The sequence below is a fragment of the Syngnathus scovelli genome, chromosome 3 (genome assembly GCF_024217435.2).
Source record: "Syngnathus scovelli strain Florida chromosome 3, RoL_Ssco_1.2, whole genome shotgun sequence".
Taxonomy (NCBI): Eukaryota; Metazoa; Chordata; class Actinopteri; order Syngnathiformes; family Syngnathidae; genus Syngnathus; species Syngnathus scovelli.
In genome coordinates this window covers 14,741,806-14,756,599 of record NC_090849.1, presented here as the reverse complement: position 1 = coordinate 14,756,599, position 14,794 = coordinate 14,741,806, and the positions used below count along the sequence as shown (strand labels likewise).

Genomic DNA, 14,794 nt, shown 5'->3' with positions numbered 1-14,794 from the left:
GGCACTCCGGTTGCCTCCCACATTCCAAAAACATGCTTGGTAGGCTGATTGAAGACTCCAAATTGTCCCTAGGTGTGAGTGTGAGTGCGATTGGTTGTCTGTCTCTGTGTGCCCTGCGATTGGCTGGCAACCAGTTCAGGGTGTCCCCCGCCGACTGCCCGATGACGGCTGGGATAGGCTCCAGCACGCCCGCGACCCCCGTGGGGACTAAGCGGTTCAGAAAATGGATGGATGGATGTTATTGTTGCAATAGCGTCACCTTGTGGTCATATGTTTAACATAGAACAGCAGTCATTGTGGCAGCAATTTTCAATTACTTTTTGAAGGACTAGATCTGCATAATAAACGTTATTAAAATGAAATACTAAGAGACTGCCACCCTGTTTTTAATGATGAATTTTATTAACTGAAAACATATATCACATATGTTTGTTGTTGAGCCAATGGTTACTTTAATGTTGCTGAGAGAAGTTGGAGTACCTAATGGTGTTTGTGCAATAATCTTTTCCATTAAAGCCACAAAATGTTTTGTCCTATTGTAAATGGATTTATTCCATTTTTTTAAATGAAGTACTACATGCCTCATGCTGCTTATGACATTTCTTTTTTTTTTAGCTTACTTCACAATTACAGTCCATGACAAAAATAACACATTATTACATAAAGTTAAATTTAAACAATTTTCTCATCAACAAAGACTGTTGGCTATCGATTGAAGTTACTGACTGAAGATTGTGATCACAGAATGACATGGACGAAAAGAGCCATGATGGCAGCACTGATGAGACCTGAGACAGGAACAGTGACAAACCAGGCAATAAATATGTTCCTGAACAAATGCCAGTCCACTGATTTTCTTGAGCGCAGCCATCCTACAGCCACCACGGACCCCACCTGTGTCCACAAGATTTGGCAACTCATAACTATGCCAACATTTGATTGGTTGTCGTCATTCAACCACAGCGTTATTATTTGTTTACATTTTCATTACCTTGCAGTGTGTTGTGCTGACAGGAAGCCCAACATTGGACGCCACAACAACCGTTAGAGCGGAGGCCAATTCAATGCTGAAGCCACTAAAATGAAAAATTATACGTAAACATGCTTCAATTGTTTCATGTAATGATGCGTGTGAGGCAACAGAGTACTTTATGATACCTAGAAGGTGTAATGGGGGTAAGATCTTTGCCCATGGTCTGAATCACCCTCCGGCCCCATACCCAGAGTCCAATGCAAATTCCTACTCCGCCATAGAGAAGTAGCCAGATAGGAGTTGGTGCATTGGATGCAACAGAACCGCTCTCGTACAGAAGCCAGAGGGCCACAAGTGGGCCAATAGCATTGCTGGAGAAGAAAATATGTTGTGAATCAATAACAATTTTACCAAAACTACAAAAATAAATAAAGTTTTTTTAATAGATGAATGCCATGACAATAATCAAATGTATTGAGCGGCACTATGGAAGATAACAAAATTGTGAGCGTTCCATAATCCCTATAGTCTCTCGACATGCCTTTTTTTGTTGTTGTGTGGGTGGTAGAGAGAGCCCTGGTTGTTGCCAAAGAAACCGCAAAGTGAGCATGTCTGGTGTAGGCAATCTTTTTTAATTGGCCTTAGATGTGCTAATAATTATGCTTCACAAATTCTTGTCAGACAAATTCATGGAGTACAGTCATTAGGGTGCAGTCAAGTACTAAACTGCACTTGCAAATGTGTGATGGAGTTTATTAAAGAACATGTGAACCTATTTCTTTGTGTGCTTTACAACAACTATAAATCACTAGACTAAATTACTAGCACTTCCTCAAATTCCAATATTACCTGACATCATTGCCACCATGGGCAAAGGAGCCAAAGCATGCCGTTAGTATCTGCAAGAATTGGAAAAGGGAGGAAACAGCTGGGTGGTCAAGCTCCAGCTCATCTTCCTCAGGAGGATGCTGCCAAGTTGCCTCCTGTGTCACACTGGAATTCTTTACTGAGCTTCCTCTGGTTATTACTGAACTGAAGCTGCTGTAGCTGTCCACTCTGGATCTCCTCCAGTCATCATTGTCCTTGCTATTAGTTTCTCCCTGGATGCCGTAGATGGCCATGGTGTAGGAGGTGTAGCTGTTGTTTCTCCGAATGGGCCGCTCCTCTGTGTCACTGTCACCGACCTTAGCCATGTGTAGCTTGTGTAGCAGGTCTTTATAAAGACCCGAGTCTTTCTGGATTGCGTGCAGTCGTCCACTGTGAGGGTCTGTGATCATCATGGGACCAACATTGATATCTACTCCTGTAAAGATAAATCATTTTATTTGTGAATTTTCATATGGGTCAATTGAATTGATTTGACAATTTTAAGTATGGCTGAAAACTGGAACTAATTAATCAATCTTTCTCACCATTAGTAACAAGCAGGTCTTTGGCGTCCATGTCAAGGTCAGCTTCTTCGGAGCCTCCTAGTTTAAAAGCAATATTTTGACTGTCTTTTGGAGGGCTCTGAGGATGAGGTTGGTGGGCTGTTGATATGTCCACTGCTTGAGCATGGTGATTAGCGTTCTTCTCCATTAGAGGAGTCTCACAGGGCGCAGCACCTATTTTTTCTTCTCAAGGGCCACACAAGAGGTCTTCAGCCATATGTAAAAACAAGAATGCAGTCCTTTCTGTTGTATTCATAACACATATACTCACGTTTTATTTTCCTCTCCAGGTGTGGGCAGACAACAAACCAAACCACTAATGCCGTGATGACACCACATCCTAGCGAGATGCCCACCATACCCCACCATGGCACTCTGTCAAAGCCCAGCACTATGCACAAAGAAACAAAGACACATGTCCTTCCCTGCGTCTCACAGTATTTCTCAAACAATTCTGTCTGCTCCCAAAGGTGACACAGTTGGAAAGTACATTCCTTTAAAAAGGTGAGAAAACCATTTAATCTTTAGAGAAAGGACAAAGCCATGAGGAACACAGACAACATTAGGAATATAATCTCACAAAATCTGCTATTAAAATATCAGAATATTCATTAGAAAGAAAAATGTATGTATTCTCCATTGGCACCAGATGAATAATGCTGCCTTGTGTCAGACATTCATCTGCTGAATTTTTGTCTAGTTTACTTTTTGTGACAAAAATAACAATTATGTCTACACAGTCTGCTGACAACAATATCAGTAAAAGCACACTCATCTACAAGAGAAGGGACTTACAGTCCTCCAATAAGATATTAGTTTGTCAGGACACCAGTCATAACTGTTATTAACCTGCATTCATTTAAGAAAATATCAATGACAAATTCCCTTCCTGAGCAATTTGATTTTCTAAGCAACTGCACTTAACCACAAAACACTTTTATATGTCTAGCCAATCTTTAAAAATGCATGCAAATCCCCAAAATATCAAAAAAAATCAATAAGGGATGAGTGTTTGCATAGGTTTGATGCAATGACAGGGACGTCTGCAAGACGATAAATGCGCCGGTGGACATGTGTGCAAGGCTTATGGAGTAGGATAAGATCAGTGGAAAGAGGGCCACTCCCCTGTGTTTTTACACAGTAATAGATATGGTTCGTTACATTCCATTTTTATGTAGTGTGTGCATTGGAGTCACTCACTTGGTGCGCCTGTAAACATGATTGAGAACAGGTTGATGCCAACGGTGATGGCGTAGAACAATGGAAGAGCTCGGAGGCCATTCGGGAGTGGGTTAGCCTGTGGCATTCAACAATAGACAATTGGTGTGTCAAGATTCCTTAGTTCACAAAAATAATTTGCTACATTTCTTTTAGAAAAAAAACTGCACTTTCAACAACCAAAACAGTGAAATATTAACCAATAGTTGCCTGACTGTGGACAAATTTCTACGTTTCTGAAAGGCTTGTAAATACTGCAATAAATTTAGCATCGTTGCCGATGTAAAAGCTTGACGAATGAGCTGATTTAAATGACAACGACTCAAAAAAATCCCTTACCTTATTAAGAATGAGTTTGCGGACAAAGTGAAAAAGAACCCCTGACAAGATGCCAGACAGCACTGGTGACAGGAACCAGGATGCCACTGCCAAAAAAAACATCATAATCCAGCGATTGTATTAACATGCCTAATTTACATACTGCATACGAGTCGAGAAAAGTTAATATATTCACCTATGCGGAGAAGCTCCATCCATTTGACCCCGTGATGACCTCTCGCTACCATAGAAAATCCTATTGTGGCTCCCACAATGCAGTGAGTTCCTGAAATGGGAAGCCTCAGGAATGATGCAGCCAACTGCCACACAGCAGAGCCTGTAAAAGCAGAACAAGGCTTGGGAAATGATACCTAAGGTGAAGTTTCCGGGTTCTAATTTTAGACAAGTGCAAACAACAAGTCATAAGAACAGATTTATTTGAATGCTCACCACACATTGCACTTATTGACCCCACCATGAGGACATGTTCAGAGCTGTTGTACATCTGGACGTCAATGATGCCCTTACGGATGGTCTCGCTGACCTTGGCACCCAGCAGGACCGAGCCCACCGTTTCAAAGACGGTGGCCAGGACGCAGGCCTGTCGCAAGGTGACCACCCCGGAGCCGACTGCGGTACCAAAGGAGTTGGCCACATCGTTGGCCCCAACAGAGAGAGCCAGGACAAATGCAATTACGAAGCCCAATATCAAGAGCCACAAGTAACCCGACATGTCTGACTGAGAGGCCCAAGCCACTGTGGTGGTGGCAGCCGTGACAGACAGCAGTGTGGTTGAAACCATCATTGCCTAGAAAAGGGAGTTTTAATCCAAGAGTCAATTGAGTGGAGTAGTATGGGATGACTGTCAAGCAATTATGTACTGCTATTTATGTATGTGTGACTTGTCTACAAGAATGCAAACAAGATGGGAGGATATCTGGAAGAAGGGACTGACATCCATTGTAACAGCAACAGGTGAGGTGTTCTGCAAAAACAGAAGTGCAAGGTCATAAATAACAATAATATATTACATATAAACATATATATTATATATAAACATATTTATATATAATATAAACAATATTTTATCATGACCATCATATTGTACAAATCTGATTAAATTGACATTTTGATTTTACAGCTATGATTTAGGAATTGATTCAAGAAGGAATTGGCGTTCCATAAACTGAAAGTAAATGTCATTACTGGCGCGAGGAATGTAAAAGCATAACTGCCAGTGTTATCTGTCTAGAAAGTTATAGTGGTGGGTCGGGGAGGGGGTGGGGGTCATCAGATCACGCTCCTGACTCCAGTACGCATAACGCACTTACATTAGCACCAAGAACACCAGCAACAAGCCAAATGGCATAAACATCAGGTGACATTATACTTGACTGATGTTTTCGAGCAACACAGACTACGACTGGATAAAGTTATCTTTTAACCAGTTGGTCTGTGACGGTTATGTCATGATAGTTGTGGTGGAATTACACCAACTGTAGTTCTGCTTCAAAACATGAAAATATAGTGCTTGACAACTGTGAATAATTGGTTCATTCAGAGTTGCCAAAAAGTAAGAATTAAGTCGCCATCACAACAGAAAATAATGGCATTTTAATCTCCTCAGCTTGCATAACACAAATTGAGTTACATGATGGCAAATATGCAAGAAACCAAGGGATACGAGAGGAGAGAATAAATATTTTGTACTTACATTTGTACAAGGAAAGAAGAGAAAGTCGTTCTTCTGTTGTGTATTGTTGTCAAACAAGCCTCAATGAGCTGAATGCAAAGTGCAGCAGCCCATAGAGCAGTAGTGGCAATGCCTGCACTATTCGAAGGTGCCTCCCGGTCGAGAGTTTATATACTGAGCAGCTTGAGTGCACGCCTTTTCATTGTGGTCATGAGCCTTGCGCAGCCCATAGCTAATGTTTTGCCTCTTTGTTTTCATGGTTAAAATAAATAAATAAATAAATAAATACTGTCTTAATGCAATAGCTGTAGAAAAGACCCCAAATATACAATAATTAATTTCCCATCATAGGGAGTCAAACTTGAAGCTAAAATATTATTTTGAACTGTAACAACAATGTAAAGTAATTTGGGGTACGTAAATGTTTAGACTTGAATTCTAAATTGTCCTTTTTTGTTTTCAAAGCAACTAAGTCATCCCAGTTGTCATTATAATAGACACGGTGTCAAATGGATATTCTTCAAACTTGAGTGTATTTCATTTTTTTTTTGTTAGATTGCAGTGAAGTCATAGTTAATCTTAATATATCTGTCAAATTATTTTAGCAGTGCCCCCCCTCACATTACAGGAACTACATTCAGAAATATAACTAACGTTTATGCAGTACTGGATTACAGACTAAGCAGTCAATTAATGGCAGTATAGATGATTCATGTGTCTAATGGCGCTCACAGACAAACTCCAGCTTCGGTGTGTGTGCGTGTCAGCAAAACATACTTGTTTCCGAAACACTTCAGTGGCTCCAAACATGCTGATAGCTTCCTCCTTATCACTCATTTATTTAGTTCTTGTTTAACTATGTAGGAAATAATGAGCCAGAATTGTTTGACATTTCTGTTGCGGATGTGACCTCTCCTAATGGTGGTGATGCTTAACTGAGAATGACACTTTTGACCGATTTAATGGGTCATGTGCAGTATATTCCAAAATTTGTTTTAAGTCATTTAGACAAAATCTTAGTACTATTATAGAGCTGCAGATTCTGCCTGTGTAAATACCCTCTGTTTGCTATAGATAAACTCATGCAAATATTAAAACTTCACTTATTTGTTCTGCTTACCTCTTTGTTAATACTCTTAAGTTTGCTCGGTTTTCATTACTCCTATACATATCTAGGTCAGTCAAGCTTCTATTGTTTCCTCATTGATGATTGTGTTTCCTTTCAGAATGTATTTTCTGATGATATTATCCTAATTATATTTTGGCCAATTTTCCCAGGTTAGAGGCTTCCACTGTAATTTCCACTGTCTGAAATATACTCTGATGAACATTGTTTTGGGGCTGTATTTCAGGTATACAAACTATAATCTTTTGTGGCTGTTCAGTCAATATACAATGAGAATTTGTTGTGCAGCAACGTGAGAATGTGTTCTTCTATCATTCTCACTGCTGCTTAGTTTTGGGTGAGCAATAACAGTTTGAGTGCCTCACTCAAGTTTGAGTACCTCACTCAAGTTTCTAAAGTTCTCTATGAAGCAAATATTAAATACATGAGCAATACAGTTGATATTTGATCAGTTATTTGCACGACATTTGCACGACCTAGTAAGATCTAATCATATTTCTATTTTATATTGACACCGTCAGAAGGGTATCATTTTAAATATGCGTGTATGACAGGGTCACCTACTACATTTGTTAGAGAGCAAGAATTTTATTGCACAGTCACGTTGGGGACCAGACCTTCAAATAAAACGTTTTTTAGCATAACATTATTATTTTATGTATATATTTTTTTCATTTTCATTACAAAACTGAAAGGATTTTTAGCCTTTATGAGTCAGGTTTCTTTCACCAAACTATATATAGAGTTACCGTTTTCAGTTTCTTTCGAGTGGACCACATGATATTGTCTCTTTGATCCTCATAATTATGGAATCTAGTCACGGGCTGGATTGAATGGTTCCGCCGCGGGCCGCCAGTTGATGATCCCTGGTGAGAATGGTTTAACCTGAAACACAGCCTCATTCTTCAAGCCGTTGCTATTAACATATTTGCCTCTAAGTGGTGGTAGAGCACTTATTCTCAATGCTCAGGGCACTTTATCTTCCTAGTCCCTGTCAAAATAACCAGTTTTAGGGGGCATGGGGGGCAAAGCGATACAGATGCCGATGCCAATTGTGATGCCAGAGGGCCTCTATTCTTTAGGACCTTATGACTACTCATACTGTTATAGGGCATATCGGAATAGAACAAAGCGAGAACGGTGATATAAATTGGGCCGGGGGACAATCAGTGGGATTGAGCCACAGAGGGGGGGTTATGGGGGACCTTTGCAAACTCCTGGCCCTGAAGGGCCCAAACCCCCCAAAATCCAGTCCTGTTTGTGATGACAAGCTGCAGCCCTTCATTCAATCCCCTGATGCTCACATGTGATGATGGAAGTGCAAAAGTAGTGTTGTTTTGATATAGACAGCAGTTTAAGCCATTTAACATTTCGCTCCTTGAATTTTGATGCCGCTCTCACGGGACCCCACTCCTTTAAATATATACATTAAAAAGAATGGCATACAAATTAAGTGATTGTACACCTTTTCACTATGATCATATTTAAGGCCAGACAAGATAGGGCATGCAAATAAGTAACCGAAGTGCGCGGCTAGTTCTCAAGCCCTACCCTCTCATTCCCCTCTTCCCTCCCTCCTATCCCTTGCCAAACAGGATCTGTAGGATCTCACAGTCATTTTCTCAGGAGACAGGAATGTTAGAACACAAGGTCTTGTGCATGTTTTTACATGTAGGCTACATTTCCTGGAATTTACAGTAAAAAGTCCAGAGTGTGTTGTTCACATCTTTTTAATTTCCTTCTTGTGTGTGGCAACACCTCTCTTGGTAAAACACCACCGGACGTTTCCCAGACGTATACTGACTCACTACATTTGTCTAGGGCACTGCCCTTCCCACTTTTAACAAGATCACAGTACTCACATTCCCCAGAGAGCTTTCTACTTGGTATTTTGCTTCCATTAAAACAAACAAATTAATTATCCACACCATGCGTCTGTTCTGTATGAGAGGTCCCTGTCCGTAAAAATAATAATAGGAAAAAATAAGAAAAATAAGAAACATCTTTATTTTACATTTTTATTAATTCCAAACTTTTCAAAGCCTTTTAAAGGTTATTTTGCATAATAAATGTATTCACAACAATACACATCAAATACAGCCCTGCCGGTAAACCTTAAAGATCAAATGAATATAAATATAATGCAATGAAATGCAAAGTGACTTTACAAGAAACGAACATAGGAAATGTGAAGGAATAATTTGATAATTCTTCAATCATATACCAATGGTAGGCTGAAGACAGAAATGTAACAAGACAATACCAGTTGATGCTACAAATTGTCTGCATCAGCAAAGGCACACAGTGGTCCAATCTGACATCACCCCTAAAAACTGTTCGTTGATCAACAAAAGGCGTGGGAATCTCGAAATGTTCCCTACCAAACTCAGAGATCATTTTTGAGTTAATTTACAGACGAACGGTTGGAGGTCGCTGGCGATTTACTTGCGGATTCTTTAATGGAGGAATGTGGGCTTTGCATGTAGGCTGGTGAGTGAGTCATGCTCGGACTGCTGGGGGGTGTGGATGAGCAGGAGGAAGACTTGGACTTAATCTGCAGCCACTTATCTCCCAAGGCCTTGGCGAAATGGTCATCGACCGACACGCTGATCGAGAGTTGCTGGGAGTGAGTTTTCTGGTAATTCGCTCCAAGGCTCCTCTGGAAATGCTCCTCAACCACATGGTCGTAGTTGCATTTGCAGTTTACTGAAATAGAAAACACAAAGATCCAAATTGAACGCAGAGCTTCCAATGGTTTGGGGAGAGATTTTTTTTTTAAGCTGTGATGATGCACAATCAAGTGCTTGATCACAAGAGTGAGACGGACCTGATGACTGACTCTGGTGGACATCGGCGCTCACGGCGGGCTTTCTTAATGAAGAAACGCAAGTGATCACTGAGGGCCGCATCTGAAAATAAATGTAGGGTGACGGTTATTTAAAATAGAATGCTGGCGTGACCTTTCCGAATTCATAACAATGAACTAACTCTGTGACGAAAACCCAATGATTTTCCATAGCATTTGTTTTGATATTGATAAATGGAATGAAAGTACAATGTAGATATGTTTGGGATGAAACCTCAAGGCATTTAGTATGAAAACAAAATGATTTGAAAACTGCTTGAACTGGTTTGCCAACAGAGGACAGATCCCACTTGCAGAATATAAACAGGTCAAAGTGAGAGCAGTTTGTTTGGTCTTGTTGATGACATTCCTTCCCTCCATTGCTCACATTTTCTTCCCGAATCTGGCTGGGCTGCATAGCATGGACAAGCTAGGACCTGCATGTGTACAGCTGGATTCACTGACTGCACAAGACGTACCACAATGGTGGTTAGCCTGCATCTACACTGAGTGTACAAACACGCAAACTGTATTTTGCGTACTTGACATAGGTTATGACATCCTAACTGAAATTTGATTTCTTCTTTTTTTTTTTCAAAACCATTACCTGAATCTGACTTGTGCTGGCATTTTTAGCCTTGTCCTCCGCGCTCTCTAGGTCCTTTCTTGGTTTCTTGATGAGGGCAAGAGGTTCATCCATGACTGGGGTGTAGTACACATGAGAGGGCAAAGGGCTGGTTGGACTGTGTGTTGGGCTCCAGGTAGAAGTGGGACTTTGAGGACTATGAAATGCGACCGGTGGTGGTACTGATCCAGTTGCTCCTCTCTGCATCGCTTTACCATTGCTTCTGTTCAAGACCCGCTCACGCCTGAAATAAAAGCACAAAAAAAAGTTAACGTAAATTTCAGACGATAAGCCACAACTTTTATCGTAAATTTTGAACCCGGAATTCCGAGTTTTAGTTGGTGCGGCTTATAGTCCGGTGCGGTTTATAGTCCAAAAATTATGGTATATTACCCTGAAAAATTTTGAAATAGCTCACATTTTTTTAGAGTGAATACAACGACAGCACGAACCTTTCTTCCAGAGTGAGACATCGATCATGGCTGCGCTTGCGTTTGGGATACACTGTTGGTGTACGAGTTCGTTCATTTGTCATGTGTCTGAATCGGTCTTCACTTCTCAGATGAGGCTGACCTGAAGAAAAAAGAAGAGTTTAAGAATGGGAGGCTTTTACACACTGGGCCAAATCTGTTGTTCATTTGCTAAGACAAATTCAAAATTGTGACAGGTCAATTATGAGACTAATGACTTTAAACAGTAGAAAAAGGTCTGCTTGTTTTGATCCGTGACATTGAGATGCATGACTTCTCGTGTGAAAACGTTTTTTCCCCCCTGGGCTCACCGTTAATTGCAAACTCCGTTAAGTTGCAAAACTCGATCGACCTGATCTGTGAGTTACAACACAGCTGATTCAATGCTAACGGTAAATGTTGTTTTTCAGCCTTATACTGGCATTTGTCCCAGTCACGCCTTCAAAGTGGCAATCAACACATTTTGCAATAATGAACAAACACAGTTTTGTCAAAAATTGTGTTTCGTCAGTCAAGGTGACACTTTGCAACAATAGCTTAACATATTTAGTTAGCATATCGGTCACAGTCCCAATTTGAGCATTTGTATTACAAATGCTTGTGTAATGTACTATCCCAGAGTATTTTGTTTGTCCTCTGCTTGTTGTGGAATGCCCACCATTGTAAATCACAGAATGCGTATTTAAGAGTTTCCTATGGCGATTGTTTCTACTGGTTTCTTAGATAACACGTTCCAATTCACATTGACGCAAGTCCTCCAACTATATTCAAATCACGTAGTTAAAGAAAACCAGCCTGGCACAAGCTGACTGATTCAAATACAATGGAGGGTGATCTATTTTGCATTGTATTAAAAAAGGCTACTCACAGAGCCTTAACGCCTGCCTGCAGGTCCCCACACCTGTGAGCTACTCCCTGCCATTGTGGCGGGAGGGGTGGGTGCAGGTTTAACCACACCTATGCTGATTTTCTACAGCCTCGGGCATGGATATTTTGCCTCATTAGGAAGGGAATACGGTGCATTATCCTTGTATTTGTTCTTTCAATGATGACTAATCACAAAACCCCAACTCAGGTTCAGCATGACAACACAGCTGATAGCATCTAGTCTAGACATTTGGTGAGAATTATTATCTGTTTCTTTACAAAATACACAACTTCAAGTATTGCATACAATGGTACAGAAATTTAACAATGTCAATTTAATGAAAAAAACAAGACGATTCATGGATTATCATGAAAATGAAACCGCTCTACCATGATTTTAAAAGAAGAGCAAAGCTTACCCTCTAAAATGTAGACCTTGAAGCCGCTGCTCATGCGAGTAATGTAGTGGAAGTTTGCCACAGCCATGTCTGCTTGCCTTTTTTCAAGCTCAGTCCAAAACATGAAATGAACACCTGACTGCTGGAGAATACGGGACACAATGAGCTTTACTAGTGGAGGGTGTTGGAAAAGGTAATGGTTGTGAGTCTGCGGTCTCTCAGCCAGGTAACGTATCAGGTGAGTGCAAACACAGGATGAGGCATCCCAGGGACACATTCCCTGCATTCCGATTGGCTCCCGCGAGAGCCAATCAAAGGCTCTTCATTAAACTGCGTTGTTGTTGTCCTTTCGGAGGAATGCAGGCACAGGTTGAAGATTGGGACTCGAGCTCAGGGCCTGATAAATGTCAAATTGCTGGTGATCTCCTTCACAAATGACACTCATGAATCTATTTTAATTCCTCCTTGGGGCATGAAGAGATTGCTGTAGCTTTTTGTGTCCCTGCACCTGCACCCCCAGCACCCCTACCGCCCTCTTCACCCCCCTCACCTCCCCTCCCCTCCGGACTGCAATCTCACCAAACAACATTTTTTCGTGTGGTGAGCCCACCAGAGTTCCAAGCCCTCCTCCAACCTGCCCATACATGCACACATCTGCAATGTGCCACACTGCTAATCCACAATCTTTGGTCTCTGTCCACACAAAGACACCCAAGTCTTGGAAATGTTACCCCTGCAAGAGGACAAACTGAACAATGCCTCTTAGATTCTTTGTGACAACTAGAATGTAAAAGCACGACAGTGCTGTAGGTGATTTGCATTTTATTGAGACAATTGCTCAACAAGACATGTCACAAAAGCTGCTCATTCATGCCTATATTGTCAACACATGCAATGGATTGATGGATTACATTTAGCTCAACAGCGTCCTCCTTAGGCACTTTTTAAAATACCACCACCCCGTCAACATAAAACAGCTGTTGTCGATATGGGCAATATTAATTGGCCCGGGCCAATTCAAATATCTACACTGTATAGCTGGGGTCACCAAACTAACTCGGTCAGCATTCACGTTTTTAAATGATCACTACTACTATATTCCTAGAAAATCACAATGCCCCATTATTGATTGATTCTGTGACTATTTTTAGACCAACTGCTACTCATATGGATCCTTGAGGCCACCATGACCGACAGTGACCCCCTTATGTGGCGGTTCAATTGATGTTTTGAGGTTTGATTAGTATGCCATACTGTAACTAAATTGAAAACATTAGATTTGATTAGTGTGCGATAAGTACGTAAATCCAATCCACTTCCTGTTAATCAAGCTAAAACCTCATCAGATGACTTGCAGTACATCATGTGCATGCTCACAATGACATTAATCACTTGCACTGTATACAGTATAAACCAGCACAAACAGCAAGATGGAAAACTACTGACAGAACAAACCATGGTAGTTAAGGAAATTTTAAGTTTGAAATCAGGTTTACTAATGTAAACCTCTCCATCTGTAAATTGACAATAAAAAGTGCCTTCTGTTTCTGCCTATAATTGAGTTTGTAATGAATCAACCCTTCACATGGTGCCTATGGTTTACAATCACTGGGACATGTCTTACATTAGAAAATGCTTGCACTCCCCACAAAGTCACATAATTTCACATATGTATACTGAAATAATGGTGTCTCAATTATGACCCTTTTTTTTTCAATTTATTACATTACTTACTCAATGTGACATTTGCACCTGAACAATTGAACACGAGGCAATTATTTTGCTATATGAATGGCAATAGGTCAGTGGTTCTTAAGCTGGGTTTGATCGAACCCTAGGGGTTCGGTACCTCCAACAAGGTTAAGAACCACTGCAATAGGCGGATGCAAATGTTCATTGTACCTTCTTCTGCCATCTGGTGAAAGATCATTTAATTGCGCTCCCTGTCATTTTATGCACCGACCCTAGACCGATGCAACACCTTTGGAGATTGTCTGAATATTCATTCATTCATTCATTCATTCATTCATTCATTCATTCATTCATTCATTCATTCATTCATTCATTCATTCATTCATTCATTCATTCATTCATTCCATCAGCCCAGCTCCATATTCTTTCAAAAAAAAAAAAAAAACTCATGCAAAGTTTGTATAGCAGTGCAGCCTTTTTTACAGAATTACTTTTACTAAGCTCTTGTATTGCTCTCATTATTTTTAGCAATTATAATGTTGCGGTAAACGAGAGACAGCGAGAGCGAGAGAGAGAGAGAGCGAGAGAGAGAGAGAGAGAGAGAGAGAGAGAGAGAGAGAGAGAGAGAGAGAGAGAGAGAGAGAGAGAGAGAGAGAGAGAGAGAGAGAGAGAGAGAGAGAGAGAATTAAGAATGTCGAGGTTTCTTCCGACCACTAGTTTCTGCCAGTGAAGAATGTATTTCTTCAAACAATGAGATCAAATGTGTCCAAATGCGAGTGCTTTGGTCGTGGTGCAACTGAAAGGCAACACCCTCATGCGTGTTGACGCAACAGGAGGCAGGCATCATGTCTGACGGAGAGCGACGCCCCTTCTGACGGCTCCTCTCCTCAGCACCACTTGCACGTCTTGGCTCAAAAAGCTCCATCAAGTTACACGTATCCTCATCAAAACCGGAAGTACGGCAAGCATCAAAATCAATAATAACTAGATAGTATGTACTGCCATATTATAAAAACAATCAATCAAACGTAGATATACAAATATTAGGTTGGTGTTATTAGAGAACAGAATTAAGATCGTAACGACTGTGTCGGTTTGGCATTTTAAGCTGAAAATAACAGCACAATAACGGAAATTTG

At 40.8% G+C, this 14,794-nt stretch overlaps 3 protein-coding genes across 4 annotated transcripts in view; all 3 read right to left on the bottom strand.

Moving 5' to 3' along the window:
* Window positions 1-14,794, bottom strand: part of sf3a1 (splicing factor 3a, subunit 1) — a 125,264-nt gene that overhangs the window by 60,735 nt on the left and 49,735 nt on the right. The gene's annotated exons all lie outside the window — the stretch shown is intronic.
* On the bottom strand, window positions 380-5,820 carry slc20a1a (solute carrier family 20 member 1a). Its single transcript, XM_049764054.2, has 11 exons — window positions 5,654-5,820; window positions 4,390-4,924; window positions 4,136-4,276; window positions 3,961-4,046; window positions 3,604-3,700; window positions 2,675-2,794; window positions 2,386-2,586; window positions 1,823-2,276; window positions 1,159-1,344; window positions 992-1,076; window positions 380-894 (listed from the first exon to the last, which is right to left on the bottom strand). Exons 2-11 carry the CDS (start codon window positions 4,742-4,744, stop codon window positions 739-741), a joined length of 1,881 nt encoding a protein of 626 aa, XP_049620011.1. The 5' UTR covers window positions 4,745-4,924; window positions 5,654-5,820; the 3' UTR covers window positions 380-738.
* Window positions 8,743-12,210, bottom strand: vgll4l (vestigial like 4 like). 2 transcript variants are annotated; one of them, XM_049764056.1, is made up of 5 exons: window positions 11,985-12,210; window positions 10,681-10,801; window positions 10,211-10,472; window positions 9,586-9,667; window positions 8,743-9,464 (listed from the first exon to the last, which is right to left on the bottom strand). In XM_049764056.1, exons 1-5 carry the CDS (start codon window positions 12,085-12,087, stop codon window positions 9,163-9,165), a joined length of 870 nt encoding a protein of 289 aa, XP_049620013.1. In that variant the 5' UTR covers window positions 12,088-12,210; the 3' UTR covers window positions 8,743-9,162. The 2 variants fall into 2 exon arrangements, with proteins under 2 accessions (XP_049620013.1, XP_049620014.1); XM_049764057.2 differs by lacking the exon at window positions 11,985-12,210 and adding an exon at window positions 11,567-11,612.

Excerpts from the sequence above, each read along its gene's own strand:
- slc20a1a (XM_049764054.2), bottom strand. The coding sequence starts at position 4,744 with ATGATGGTTTCAACCACACTGCTGTCTGTCACGGCTGCCACCACCACA. Across the intron at positions 2,277-2,385 it reads AGACCTGCTTGTTACTAATG|GAGTAGATATCAATGTTGGT; the intron begins GTGAGAAAGATT and ends TTATCTTTACAG. Across the intron at positions 1,345-1,822 it reads CATGGTGGCAATGATGTCAG|CAATGCTATTGGCCCACTTG; the intron begins GTAATATTGGAA and ends TTTCTTCTCCAG.
- vgll4l (XM_049764056.1), bottom strand. The coding sequence starts at position 12,087 with ATGTTTTGGACTGAGCTTGAAAAAAGGCAAGCAGACATGGCTGTGGCA. Across the intron at positions 10,473-10,680 it reads TGTCTCACTCTGGAAGAAAG|GCGTGAGCGGGTCTTGAACA; the intron begins GTTCGTGCTGTC and ends CTTTTATTTCAG. Across the intron at positions 9,465-9,585 it reads CCACCAGAGTCAGTCATCAG|TAAACTGCAAATGCAACTAC; the intron begins GTCCGTCTCACT and ends TTTCTATTTCAG.